The 14,083-nt window shown below is 41.2% G+C and overlaps 1 protein-coding gene across 1 annotated transcript in view; it reads right to left on the reverse strand.

The window, feature by feature from the left end:
* DEPTOR (DEP domain containing MTOR interacting protein) overlaps positions 1-14,083 on the reverse strand; it is a 135,287-nt gene that overhangs the window by 42,213 nt on the left and 78,991 nt on the right. The window contains exon 5 of the mRNA XM_015085654.3: positions 1,834-2,019. Coding sequence (XP_014941140.1) covers positions 1,834-2,019 — 186 coding nt within the window. The remainder of the gene's footprint in view (positions 1-1,833; positions 2,020-14,083) is intronic.

Genomic DNA, 14,083 nt, shown 5'->3' on the forward strand with positions numbered 1-14,083 from the left:
CCATCCATGCTAGGCAGTCCCTGGAAGGGGGTAAATTAACTGCCGGCTATACACTTAATGGATTAACAGTAATAATAAATGCCTCCCGATCTAATAGCAAGTCATGAATCACCCAGAGCCGTGGAAGGAGGAGATTAACACACATTAACACATATTTCGGCTTTGGAAGTGTATGTGAGGCAGCAGTTTTGTGATCTGATCTGGTTCTCTTTGCCACAGAGCCGGTGGCTCTCAACAGGGAGAGGAGAAGGTGTGTGTTCAAACAAAAGAAGCCGTAGGTAGAGAGCATCCCGCTTGGTGCCTGGAACATGGAAAGCACAAAATAACTACTGGCTTTTATGGTGACCATGGCCACTATATCCTCTTTCTCATCAGTGTCACTTTTCGGGTCTATTGGGTCCACAAGAAACCGGCAAACCTTAGAGCTAGTAAGAACGTGAACAGTTACTCGGCATTTGCGGGAGACTGCGACCTGCGACCCTGAGGAACACGTGATGTGTGTGTGCACACACCTGACCCTCTAGTGCTTACTCTCTCCTCTTGCTTCATTCTTTCTTCCACCCTGGCTGTGTCCGAGGAGCTCCAGGGCGAGGGAGATTGGGGAGGAGAGAGCAGAAATAGAGTTAAGACAGAACCGGTGTGAGATCCAGCTCTGTCCACCACTTTCTAATGGTGTGACCTTGGGTAAGCCCCTCCATTGTTCCAAGCCTCAGTTTCTCCACCCATAAAATGGGGATAAGAAAAGTCCTTCCTCTTTCGAATATTGTGAGAATTAATAAAATTCAGGCACATAAGGCTAGCTCAGTGCCAGGGGCACAGAAAGGACTCGATATAGCTACAAGTACTCTTGCACCTCCCACAAATAACCACATTTTCAAGACACACATTTTCATTGTGCCCCGAGTTTCAGATGAAGCCCAGAATTTCCAAACCTTAGGCTAACCAGTTCCTTGAGTCAATGCCAAGTTTTCAGAGGAGTTGAAGATATCCCTTTAAGTACCCTTCTTCTTCAAATGACACATCAAGTTAACCTTTTCCGGACGAGTGGGGTTATCTTTGTGAACATCTGTCAGCATCATTTCTGTCAAGGTTCATTGTAAATATGGGACTGTTTGACCTTCCATGTAACGTCCAAGGCTTTACGAGCTCCTCTGTTTGCTTTTCACAATTTTTCTTTGTTCTGGGTCACCCCTTCCTGACAGGTTGACAATCAGTTGCCTTTGACTTGGCTATGCCCTCAGAAGTCTTTATTTACCATTAAAGCACACAGTTTTTCAGTGCTGTGATTTAGAAAACTGGATAATTAATGACATATAAGAACTATTTATCAATGAAAAGCAAGTAAGGCAAAATGAGAGGTTAAGAGGTCTTGTATAATGTAAATACTTATTTTATAAAACGATCTTCATGACATCTAAGTTGACAGCCCAGGAACAATTTGGTAATGCTGGGTTTCCCTGCCCTCCACCCCATACTTCTTGGTTATGAATAAATAAAAATGTGCTGGAGAGGGGCGCCTGGGTGGCGCAGTCGGTTAAGCGTCCGACTTCAGCCAGGTCACGATCTCGCGGTCCATGAGTTCGAGCCCCGCGTCGGGCTCTGGGCTGATGGCTCAGAGCCTGGAGCCTGTTTCCCATTCTGTGTCTCCCTCTCTCTCTGCCCCTCCCCCGTTCATGCTCTGTCTCTCTCTGTCCCAAAAATAAATAAACGTTGACAAAAAAAACTAAAAAAAAAAATGTGCTGGAGAAACTAATTTCACAATGCTGAGTTATTACCCTAATACTTCTCAAAAGACAAATGCATGTGATCAGTTACATGGTGAAACTGACATACCGGACATAAAACTGGTGGATTTCCGATTGTCGTGGCTCTGCTTCCTCAGGCAGAAGGGACTGTCGTGAGTTTCCTGGGAAGAGGGGGACTTCTCATTGAGCAGCTCCATCAGTCTGCGCCTCCGCCGGAAGTTCATTCTGAACTGGTAGAGAAGGTTGCTGTCCACAAATGGGTGCTTGTTGGACACTGAGGAGAAAGAACAGACGAGCATGACTGGCATCCTGGCCACTGAGCACTGCAGCCAGAAGATTCCACCCAATGGGGACAAAAGTCTTAAGAAAGAGTTTAATTCTACAGATGCCGCCATGAGCTTGTAATCCACACATGGTCCCAAATTCCTTCTGTACCGTGCACTTTAGAAATTTTCTAATCAATTCCTCCAGGGGAGCTCTGCCTGATCTCAATCCTGATCTAAGTCAGACTCTTCCTGGTGTTGCCCCAGCCCCTACTGAACCTCCCTCCATCTGAGCACTTACCACACTGCACCTGCATTATCCATTCACTTCCCTGCCTTTCCCACTCAACTCTAGGCTCTCTGGGGCAGTGATCACGGCTTCATTTAGCCCTGTGTCCCCAGTACGCAGCAAAGTGCTAGTCCCAAAGCAACACATCCAATTATTTTTTAACTTTTTTATTTGGAAATAATTAAAGACTCAGGGAGTTGCAAAAATAATAGAGACTCCATACCGTTTGTTTGCTTGTTTGTTTTGGTGGTGGGGAGAGCACATCTTTTTCTCCCAACTAAGTTACTCTGCTTAAGGGCCCAGACCATTAATCATTCCGGCATCTTGAAATCCTAGACTACCATGTGTTTGGCTCAGAGTAGGTACTCCATAAAAGGCTGGAAGTGAATAGTCTGTGACAGGTAGATAAGCAGCATATCCAGGACACAACCTAACTTTAAACTGTTTAGCGGCTAGTCTATACCACTTCCCCCTAAACCAATCTGTGGGCTCGTGGTATGACCGTGCTGGGTCAGCAAATGCAAGCTTGGGGTGTAGCTGTATTTATTGTGCACACTTGCTATGAGTAATTCTTTTGGCTACATGGATATCAGAGTCTCAAAAAGGTGGGTCCCTATTAAGAGAGTCCACTGCCAACGTTTAACTTAATGATTCATATGGGTGTTTCACACTCTTCAAATGGTGATAAACTAGTCACTTTGGTGAAGTGAATGATGTTGGCCCCAAAGACAAATATACTTAATTCAGGGGTAGTTCTGCATGTTCTTAATAAATAATGCATCCTTGGATTTGGGAGATGCTGAATGCATCCTGAACCAAGAGATAAGCCAATTACACTTTGATATGATATCTACACAAAGTGGTTCTTTTTTGGATAGTCAAATTTTTATAGAAATTTACTACATCACTACATTTGAAAATACTATAATAAAATTTTTTAGGTAAGTTATTTATTTCTGGCAGACTTTTCTGAGTTTATTAAGATTCTTTGAATCCTCAAGTTGACCTTGGCAACAGTATCTTAAATTACAACCTGAAAATACACAGTTCTATATACATTTATTGACATCTACTGTTTTCTCTTTGGACTGTGAATTATATGAAACATTAGCCCTGCTAATAAATAAATCCAGAAAAAAATTCTGAATCCAAACAAATTCCATAATGGCTAAAAGTACCTTAGAAAGTATTTTTTTAGTGTTTATTTATTTTTGAGAGAGACAGAGAGATAGAACATGAGTGGGGGAGGGGCAGAGAGAGAGGGAGACACAGGATCCAAAGCAGGCTCTAGGATCTGAGCTGTTAGCATACAGCCTGATGTGGGACTCAAACCCATGGACCATGAGATCACCTCCTGAGCTGAAGTCAGATGCTTAACGGACTGAGCCACCCTGGTGCCCCTAAAAAGTGTTTTTAATTGAAGCGGAAATATGACTATCAATTTAATCTCCTCAGGCTTTAAATACTGACCAAGGGTTAAAGTCATACCCATTCTCCATTCTCCACCTCCCTAGCTCTTCACTACCTATGGCTCAGAGGATAAACTGAGCACCTAAGATAAGATAAAAGGGTTAAATTTAAATAGTCCTTATTCATCACATTCTCTCTCCAATAGTGTAAATGACCTTAACCGTGACCAAATCAGGGAAAAGAAAAATTGGATTCGATAGTAGACCATACCTGTTTAACATAATGCAAGCAGATTGTAAGAACTCAAACAATTATACATTTATTATTTCATAACCACTGTTGTTTTCACAGTTACCAGCATGCACTGATGATATATTGCCATTTGGCTTCTGGGAATTCAATTTTATGATGCACCATATTTAACACCCCACTGCAAGTTTCAAGGACTTATTTGGATTTTAGTGTGTGAGGAGCAGCCACACTGTGAACTGAGTATCTCCATGTGTTCATCCCCCAGCTGTGTGGCTGGCATAGCTGGAGTCCAATTCTCCTCTCAGAATAGAAAAATGACAATTGCATGTGTCACTCGCATTGTTTTCAATGAATTATGCTGCTTCTAAAAGGGTTCTTTTTCTCTCTCTCTTATTAAAAGTTTAATGACATGAACACTGAATACCGCGCACTTGCTTTGTTTGTGAGTGTAGCCTTAGGTATAAAACAGATAATCGTAGTTACAAAAGCTTAAAGAGCACAGGTAGAAAGCCATACTATAGCATCAACCAGTCACACAAGGCATCATTCATGTGTCCGACAATGTGAGCACCTGCTAAGTGGCGCACACTATCCCAGCCATCTGTCTTAGCGTGGTGACTGCAATGTGACACCTGTTCTGTTCATCCTTTTAAGCCCATACCCTGTTTCATATAATAACAAAACAAGTAAGCTGGGACTTTACTCAACATTTTCTTATGCTGAATAACTTCTAGAAATGAGTTGCATGCAATAAAAAGCAATCGTTCTAGAATCCGATGACGTCAGTTTTGATCCCAGTTCGCCAACTTGACTGGAAGAGTGATTTGGGCAGTTTATTAAACATTTTAAGTTTGTACGGCTTTGCTGTGAAGAAGAAATGGAATAACTGGTGTGAGAGATTCGGAATGTCATCTGGAATCTACTGAAATCTAGTGGTTTAAGTCTTCTCGTTCTTAGACTCATACAGATTGACTGCAGCCTTTGGTCATTTAAGTTTCTGCACAGAACCTGTTTCTTCTGCCTTTTCTGCCCTTCTTTCAAAGAACACTTCACCCATCTCCCACACACAGGTCTGTCACCTTTTCACTCATGAAAAATACGGAATCTTAACCAGATATCCAGATCTAGATTGGCAACTATTCCAATGGGAGATGTTTAAATCTCAGAAGAGACAAAAACAAGAAGTAGGGAGTGAGTTAAGACACAGGATGTTTTAGGAAGTAACTAGATGAAGAAAGCCATTTTTATAGCCATAAATTACATATGTAGAGTCTCAAGAAATACACAATGGCTAAATGACATATAGTTCGTATTCCGGAAAGAAAAAGGAATTGGTTCTCTCCATACTTTAACATGACATTCTCTATATTAAATACAAAACCATTTGCTACATAGGAGTCTTGCTTTTTGCTAAACACAGAAGAAATTACCTCAACTATGGGGGAAAAAATTAAAGGGAAGGAAAGACAAATCAATTGGCAGACTGTGACTGGTGTCTCTAAATCTGGAGACTGTTCCAGTCCTTCACTTCTCAGATCTCAACACTATACGGGACTTTTATTTAGAGTAAATGTGGTGTCACGAACAATTCAATAAACTTCATTCTTTGCTCCTTGAGAATATGAAGCTGTAAACAGGAATAAGTAAGAAGAGAGACTATTCAAAGTGAACATTCAAGATCTAGTATTATTATGGGGAAAGATAGGATTCAGTAGGCAGAGAGGGAAAGGATAGGACCTGAGGTTCCTGAGTGGGGAAAAACACCTATTTTGGAACAATGCTGGGAGTGTCTGACCACAGCAAACCCCCTCAGGGATAAGGTTCATCTTAAGAATGTAACAGACACCACTTCTCACCCTCAGGTTCCTCTCAGGAATTTGAAAAAAAGACCTAACTAAAAATAACTAGTAGACCATTAAAGTATGACCTACAAGGAAGGTATGGCCATAGACCACCCCTCATATAATGGAATCGAGCCCATCAGGAATGGACAACTCAGCACCCAGAGCTATCAAGCCAATAAGGGTAGGACCTGTGAAGGAACAAGGGGGAAGGGTTGGGGTGCTGACCAGAACCTTGGAAAACAAAGACCCTTGCCTATTGCCAGGAGCATTCACTTTCAGAGGTTCCCCCCTCAGTAAAGAGAGCTTTCATACCCTGATCTTATACTCTAATAAACTTTTGCCTACTGCTCATTATATTTTGCATCCACCTCTTTATTCTTCAAAGCAGTGAGACCACAAATCCTGGGTATTGAGGTAAAAAAAAAAATCCTGCAATATTCTGGTTGTGCTCTTATAATTACAGTTGTAATTAAAAAGTGATAACTATTGACTTATTCAATTTATATTCCTGGGACTTATGAAGACTTCCCTTTTATACTGGTGGCATTCCTGAGGGACTTGACTTGGCTTGGTATCAAAATAGATATAAAACAGGAGAAAAAGCAGCCACAGCCAGAAAGCTAAAGCCATTAAATACAAGAGGGGTCTAATTGCTTATGAAAGCGGGGGTTCTAGAAGCACTAAGCTCACATTGTTGTTGATATTTGGTAAGAGAAAATGGATCCTGATTCACAGTGTGCCTTTACTTTTCAGAAAGCCTGAAGGAAATGGCATGTAATCTACCAAAATAACAAAGTGACATAGTTGACTTTTTGTGGATAATGTGGCTACGTTTTTCTCTTATAAGTTACTAGGATGATTTTAACAAACACAAAGAGATTTTTAAAAGTGATTATCGGGACACCTGGGTGGCTCAGTTGGGTAAGTGTCCAATTCTTGATTTTGGCTCAAGTCATGATCTCTCGGTTCATGACTTGGAGCCCCGTATCAGGCTCTGCACTCTCAGCGTGGGGCTGCTGGGGATTCTCTCTCTCTCTCTCTCTCTCTCTCTCTCTCTGTGCTTCCTCCACTCATTCTCTCTCTTTCTGAAAATAAACTTTTTTAAAAAAAGTGATTATCTACAAGAGGGGAAATTGGCTTCTACTCTACTGACACATATAATCTAAGGATGAATATGAACATTTATTATCTTGAAACCTACAAACTCAGCTGAATATAGAAGACATTTTAAGCTACTTATCTAGTTGAAGGGAGGAAGGTCACATACTTTCATCTATCCTTGAAATGTCTGCTGGCAAATGACCTAACACAACAGGCATCGTGAAGTAAGTGAACTGAACCCGGCAGTGTGATAAGGGGAGATGGACAGGAGTGAGGGAAGAGTATGCACAGACACCAACTGCTCCCGGGATGCACTTCATCAAATCTCTTTATAGGATGGTCTCGGGGCACCTGGGTAGCTCAGTTAGTTAAGCATCTGCCTCTTGATTTCAGCTCAGGTCATGATCTCATGGTTCGTGGGTTCAAGCCCCGTGTCGGGCTCTGCATTAACACTGTGGAGTTAGTGCAGAGCTGTTAGTGCAGAGCCTGCTTGGGATATTCTCTCTCTCCCTCTCCCTCTCTCTCTCTCTGCCCCTCTCCTGTGGCCTCTCTCTCTCACTCACACACAAAATAAATAAATAAACAACAACAACAAAATAAAGGGTGGTCTTGGATCTGGGATCACGTAAGCAATTTAGCAGTGTAAAAAGAGGGCTTAAGCAGAGGGGAGATAAGGATAATGGCTGTCACGGTTAAGAAGAAAGATCAGCAAGGATGAGGATGGGGGGACCATACTACACATGTAAACTTGTGTCAAACCTAAAACGCCTTCAAGGTCACCTGAAAGAGAGGAAACCCTCACCAGCTGCCATGACTGGCATCTTCATCATCATCGTCCTCCACAGTGGCACAGGTGGGTGTGGCTCACCCTTCCCCCAGGGTACAGTGGTGGGTTAAAGATCATTCTGGGCCATCAGGGCTGTCACTCTATCCCACTCCTCACCTGCTTTCTTACCTCATACATCCCTGTACCTCCTCCCCAAAGGACCACTTAGCACCTGCAGACCTTGCCTAATAGTATTGACAAACCTCAGGGATAAACAGATGGCTGATCTAGTCCTCAGACTTAGCACTTCTAAAAGGCTAATCAGTTCTCTGTATGAAAATATTGCACCCTCTCTGCCAATAAGACCAAGGCTTTCAGCTGTTTCACGCATCCAGGGAAGTCTTTGCACGCTTTGGTCTCCCTGCTCTTGCTAATACACAGTCCTTCAGACTAGTCCTTCAGAGTCCAAGCATCTCAGGTCACTTAGTATATTGCAGATTTTACAGACTGTCAAGACTAAAAAAAAAAAATACTAATATAATGCTTTTTATTAATGTGTTTGGTGGAAAACCAGAACTGAGAATGAACTACAACAGAAGGTCAAAGCTATTTTTTTTTAATCTGAGATATACTGAAGGCTGTAGCCACCCATCTCAAACCATCCTAAAGGGGATGCAGGAGTTGAAAGAGCCCTGCTTCCCAAAGGAGCAAAAGTCCTTGATTCAAGAACATTGAGCAATTGTATTTAAGTGCCTATGCCATGTAAGGACAGTGCTAGGTGCCTGGAATATAAAACTCTTCAAAAGGCAATAACAACAGTGAGTCAGAGAACTAAAATAATTACTTCCTGAGCACTGACAACAGTAATAAGAGGATATGAAAACAGGAAATTGGTTTTAGAGTATAAAGTCCTATTAGCTGACAATACTAAAACAAAACACAGTCACAAAGCCAGAACCCAATTACACCAATTTAATTGATTGAAAGGAGGTGAGGAACCAGGATCAAAGTGAGTCTAGTAAAGATGGCAGAAAAGAAGAAAATCAAAACATAGTGTTGTGATTGTGTAGGTTTCTGCAGCCTCCATGTCTTACAGCCAGAAATGTAAAGGTAATAAACAGATGGCAGGTTAAAGTATGTTTTATTCTTCACTATGCATCATTAAATAATAGCCAGGTGCCTTCCAAGGACTAGAACCTTTGTTAGTGATAAAACTCAGAACAAAGGGTATGTTTTTCAGAGACTAAATCATACCAAGAGCACAGAGAGGTCTAAAACCAAATTTATTTTGTCCAGGAAATGGAGTATCTCACATACAAAAGTCAATGAAAAAACTCTGTAACTCTGTTCTAGATCTTTTGGGCTTCTTGGCATAAATCCAAAGGCCTAATGAAAGCACCTCAGTGTTGATTTATTTCACATGTATACATTCATCACGGAGTGTGTATAACATACTGTGTAAGGCCAGCATGGATGAAGCCATCACACTTATATTAAGCTCTACCCCACCAAGGCATCTGATGCTGAGAATATTGATAACAATAATGACAGTAAGAATCGGCTAGCATTTGTTGAGTGACACTCTGTGCCAGGTCCTATGCTTAATAGCACATGCATGATTATATCATTCAGGTCTCATAGCAGCACTATGGGAGAGCTATTATGATTATTCCCATTTTACAGATGAGAAAACAGGATTACACAAGGTAAACTTACCCAAGGTTCCATAGTTATTAACTGGAAGGTCCAAGACAGAAACACTGACAGGTTGACTCTGGAACCCCATCTTGTAATCTCCTGGCTAGACTGTCTCCCAACCAAAGATATAACAATGCCAAATGAGGAAGTGAATAAGCTTACAAACACACACACACACACACAAAACAGAATTTGCTTTTCTCTCATTTATTCCTGTCTATAGTTTACAGAAGGCAACTTGGATGGGCAGATTTCCACAAAACTCTTCACCAGGCCAAAACATTTATTACCTTGAAATTGCTTATTGAAAGAACAGAACGATGACGGTCTCAGATGGCCCTGGGTTGAACACCAGCTTCACTCTGTTGTATTGTTTTGTTTTGTTTTGTTTTTAAATGATGAACTGCATTGTATTTGTCCAAATTATACAGATGATTTTTTTCACTTTCCATTTTACTCAGCCTGAGAAAACACTGGCAGAATCCTCAAGATTATTCATCTTGATACTCATGTTTTGTTCAGTGCTGAATGCCTAGTCTTTACTAAGTTACTTAACTGCCCTGAGCTTCAATTATATTCATCTGTAATATGAGTTGAAGAACTAATTGCATAACATAGGTAAAAAAGCCCATTATAGTTTCTGGTCCTTAGAGGCACTCCATTAATGTTGGCCATGTGTGGGTTTCCTTGAGGGCCCAAGGTATCAGTACCCAAAAGATACCTTTCCAAGGTATAAGCCTTTGCAGACATCACCCATGTAGGGGAAGAATCTGGAAGCAACTTTAGGTGTTCTGGAAGAAAAGGAGGCATCCAACCTACACCAGATCAATTCAGCAGGGCCAACAACATGGAGAAGGATATCCAGTGTGATGCTAGAGGTACCCAGGAACCATGGCAGGTGAAAACCTACCAAAGCCCGATTCCCAGATGGCATTTTTTTTTTGGTGGCCATGGTGCTGAGTTTCTTTCTTTTTTTTAGTTTAATTTTCTTAATTTACATCCAAATTAGCATTTAGTGCAACAATAATTTCAGGAGTAGGTTCCTTAATGCCCCTTACCATTTAGCCCATCCCCCTTCCACAACCCCTCTAGTAACCCTCTGTTTGTTCTCCATATTTAAGAGTCTCTTATGTTTTGTCCCCCTCCCTGTTTTTATATTATTTTTGCTTCCCTTCCTTATGTTCATTTGTTCTGTGTCTTAAAGTCCTCATATGAGTGAAGCCATATGGTATTTGTCTTTCTCTGACTAATTTCACTTAGCATAATATCCTCTAGTTCCATCCATGTAGTTGCAAATGGCAAGATTTCATTCTTTTTGATTGCCGAGTAATACTCTATTGTGTATGTGTATATATATATATACACACACACCACATCTTCTTTATCCATTCATCCATCGATGGACATTTGGGCTCTTTCTGTACTTTGGCTATTGTTGGTAGTACTGCCATAAACATCGAGGTGCATGTGTCCCTTCGAAACAGCATACTTGTATCCCTTGGATAAATACCTACTAGTGCAATTGCTGGGTCGTAGGTAGTTCTATTTTAATTTTTTGAGAAATCTCCATACTGGTTTCCAGAGTGGCTGCACCAGCTTGCATTCCCACCGACAATGCAAGAGATCCTCTTTCTCCGCATCCTGGCCAACACCTGTTGTTGCCTGAGTTGTTAATGTTAGCCATTCTGACAGGTATGAGGTGGTATCTCACTGTGGTTTTGATTTGTATTTCCCTGATGATGAGAGATGTTGAGCATTTTTTCATGTGTCAGTTGCCCATCTGGATGTCTTCTTTGGAGAAGTGTCTATTCATGTCTTTTGCCCATTTCTTCACTGGATTATTTGGTTTTTTTGGGGGTGTTGAGTTTGATAAGTTCTTTATAGATTTTGGATACTAACCCTTTATCTGATATGTTGTTTGCAAATATCTTCTCCCATTCCGTCGGTTGCCTTTTAGTTTTGCTGCTTGTTTCCTTCGCTGTGCAGAAGCTTTTTATTTTGATGAGGTCCCAGTAGTTCATTTTTGCTTTTGTTTCCCTTGCCTGTGGAGACGTGTTGAGTAAGAAGTTGCTGCGGCCAAGATCAAAGAGGTTTTTGCCTGCTTTCTCCTTGAGGATTTTCATGGCTTCCTATCTTACATTTAGGTCTTTCATCCATTTGAGTTTGTTTTTGTGTCTGGTGTAAGAAAGTGGTCCAGGTTCATTCTTCTGCATGTCGCTGTCCAGTTTTCCCAGCCCCACTTGCTGAAAAGACTGTCTTTATTCCATTGGATATTCTTTCCTGCTTTGTCAAAAACCAGTTGGCCGTACGTTTGTGGGTCCATTTCTGGGTTCCCTATCCTGTTCTATTGATCTGAGTGTCTGTCGTTATGCCACCCAGATGGCAATTTCTAACTCTTCCCAGAAAGGTTACCATAGAATGTGCTGTAACTTTACTGTAGAGCAATTTATCAGGTGCTCCTTATGAGACTGAAGAGTATGGTACATTCAAAATAGGAAAAAGAAGATATTCAAAAAAGAAAGAAATCAGTGGTGAGATTTAGGTTGTTTTTTTTTTTTTTTAAAAAAACTGTCTTCCTATATTTTCTATATCATTTATATCTGTATTCACCTTTTCTTATACCAAAAAGGGATATAGATATTGGAAAATCCTTGCCTATTTTTTAAAAGATAAACTTTATATTTTGAAATCATTTTAGATTCATAGAAAGGCAGCAAAATATAATACAGACAATTCCCATTCACCCCAGAAGCCCCCTAATGTTAAGATAATCATGGTGCAGTGGTCCAAACTAAGACATTAACCTCGGTTCCCTTCTGTTTCAAATATCACTTAGAGCAATAAGGAACTCCGTATGTGGACAAAAGAAGAAAACTATTCCTTGGAAGCCCATGTTTCACAGGGAAGATCCCATAGTCACTTAATGATAAAGACATTTGTCCTTGTGGATGACAATGCTGGCTGCTGTCCAAAACACATTCTCTCTTTCTTCCGCCTTTATTATTTGCTCAGGGTAGCAGTGTGCCTGGGTAAAAGCATTAGTTCACTGATTGCCTTCCACCAAGGGGTGACCATGTGACATAGTTCTGGCCCATGTGATATAGGTATAATTCCCTGGGAAAGGCAACCTTTCCTAAAGAAAAGCAGTCTTGCTAGGTGACAGCTCTCGGCCATTCTATCTTCTTCCTGCCCACAGTGCAGACTTGAGGCCTGGCATCCATTAGGAAGGGCCACACAGAGATGGATGGGGCTATATCCACCTCTTACCAGCCCAGGATTCTCCACCTGGAACAGCTTGCTGCCTGAGCTGTTCCAGGAACTGCTCTATTCAAGCCCATCATTACTACATTTGCCGTTATTTGCGGCAAAACAGAATCCTGATGCTGTTCCAAACCCAGGCTTAGAGACATGAAATTAAAAGCTCAAAAAACAAATGCTTTCTGTTTATTTGCAGCCCACACCTTGTAACAAACGATGCTTGATTCAGAGGCCAAGAGGGATAAGACATAAAGTCACACAGACAAAAGATATGCCTTCCAGCAACTCATCTCTGACTCCCCTGTGATTGAACTGGTTATGGACAGTCCCTCGGCCTCAATTTTTACATTTGTGGAAAAGAAATTACAATAACTTCATCTTTTAACCAACACAAGTGAAGTTAATAAACATACAGGGACACATAGATGTCCGAAAGGTCACAATAACGCCAATGCACCATTAATAATATTGTTCTGCTGTCAGCAAAAATCCAAAGGATCTCACAATGAAGAGCAGAAATTTAAGAAAGTGCTCCAGAACTTTGGGTTGTATACTGGATAAGCCCTTTCTGAGTAACGAGAGAACCAGTCTAAGTGATGGCAGTCAATGATTTCTGACTTGTGGAAATATTTAAAAATCAAAGGGAATATTAAAAAAACAGAGGTGAAAGAAAATATGATTGTGAAATCAGTGTGCTGGGGAAGGGAGAATTGTCGTCACCATTCCAGAAATTTGTGTCGCTGGCACCCAGCTTTATGGGGGTGTCCAAACCAACACTGCAAAGTATAGGTAACAAGGTGCTTCTTTAACACAAACATTCAGGAATTTAGCCACAGACAAAGATCTCTGAGATGAGGGACTGAAAAATGACATACACACTCACCAGGATATCACCCTGCCCTGCACTGGTTTCAAAAAGGTCTAGAGGGAGGCTCTCCAGAATAGCAGCCACAGGTCACATGTGGCTGCCAAGCCTTGAGGGGTGGCGAGTCCGAATTGAGATGAGCTGTAAGTGTAAAATCTGCACTGGATCTTAAAATATTGAGTATGAAAAATAAGAACATAAAATAGCTGATTGGTATTTTTCATGTTGATTACATTTTGAAGTGGTATTTTGGAGACAGTGAGTTAAAATATATTACTGAGATGAATTTCACCCGCCTCCACTGTTTTTACTGTGGCCATGAGAAAAGTTAAAAGTATATCTATGGTTTGCATTTGTGGCTCACATCATGTTTCCATTGGAAGCACGATGGGTCTAGAGTAGGGGCTGGTTTTCCATAGGAACAGACCAGCTAAGCACCGAACAAGTTCATCCCTTTAAGTGTAACACTTTGAGAGCTATCTGTCATAGAAGGTAACTCTTATCCCGAGCTTCTGATAGCCAAAGAATCGAGGGTTGTTCTTACCGCAGTCTTTTTCCCCTTCACACTATGTCCCCCATCCTATTTCCTTCA

This window comes from Acinonyx jubatus, chromosome F2 (assembly GCF_027475565.1).
Source record: "Acinonyx jubatus isolate Ajub_Pintada_27869175 chromosome F2, VMU_Ajub_asm_v1.0, whole genome shotgun sequence".
NCBI lineage: Eukaryota > Metazoa > Chordata > Mammalia > Carnivora > Felidae > Acinonyx > Acinonyx jubatus.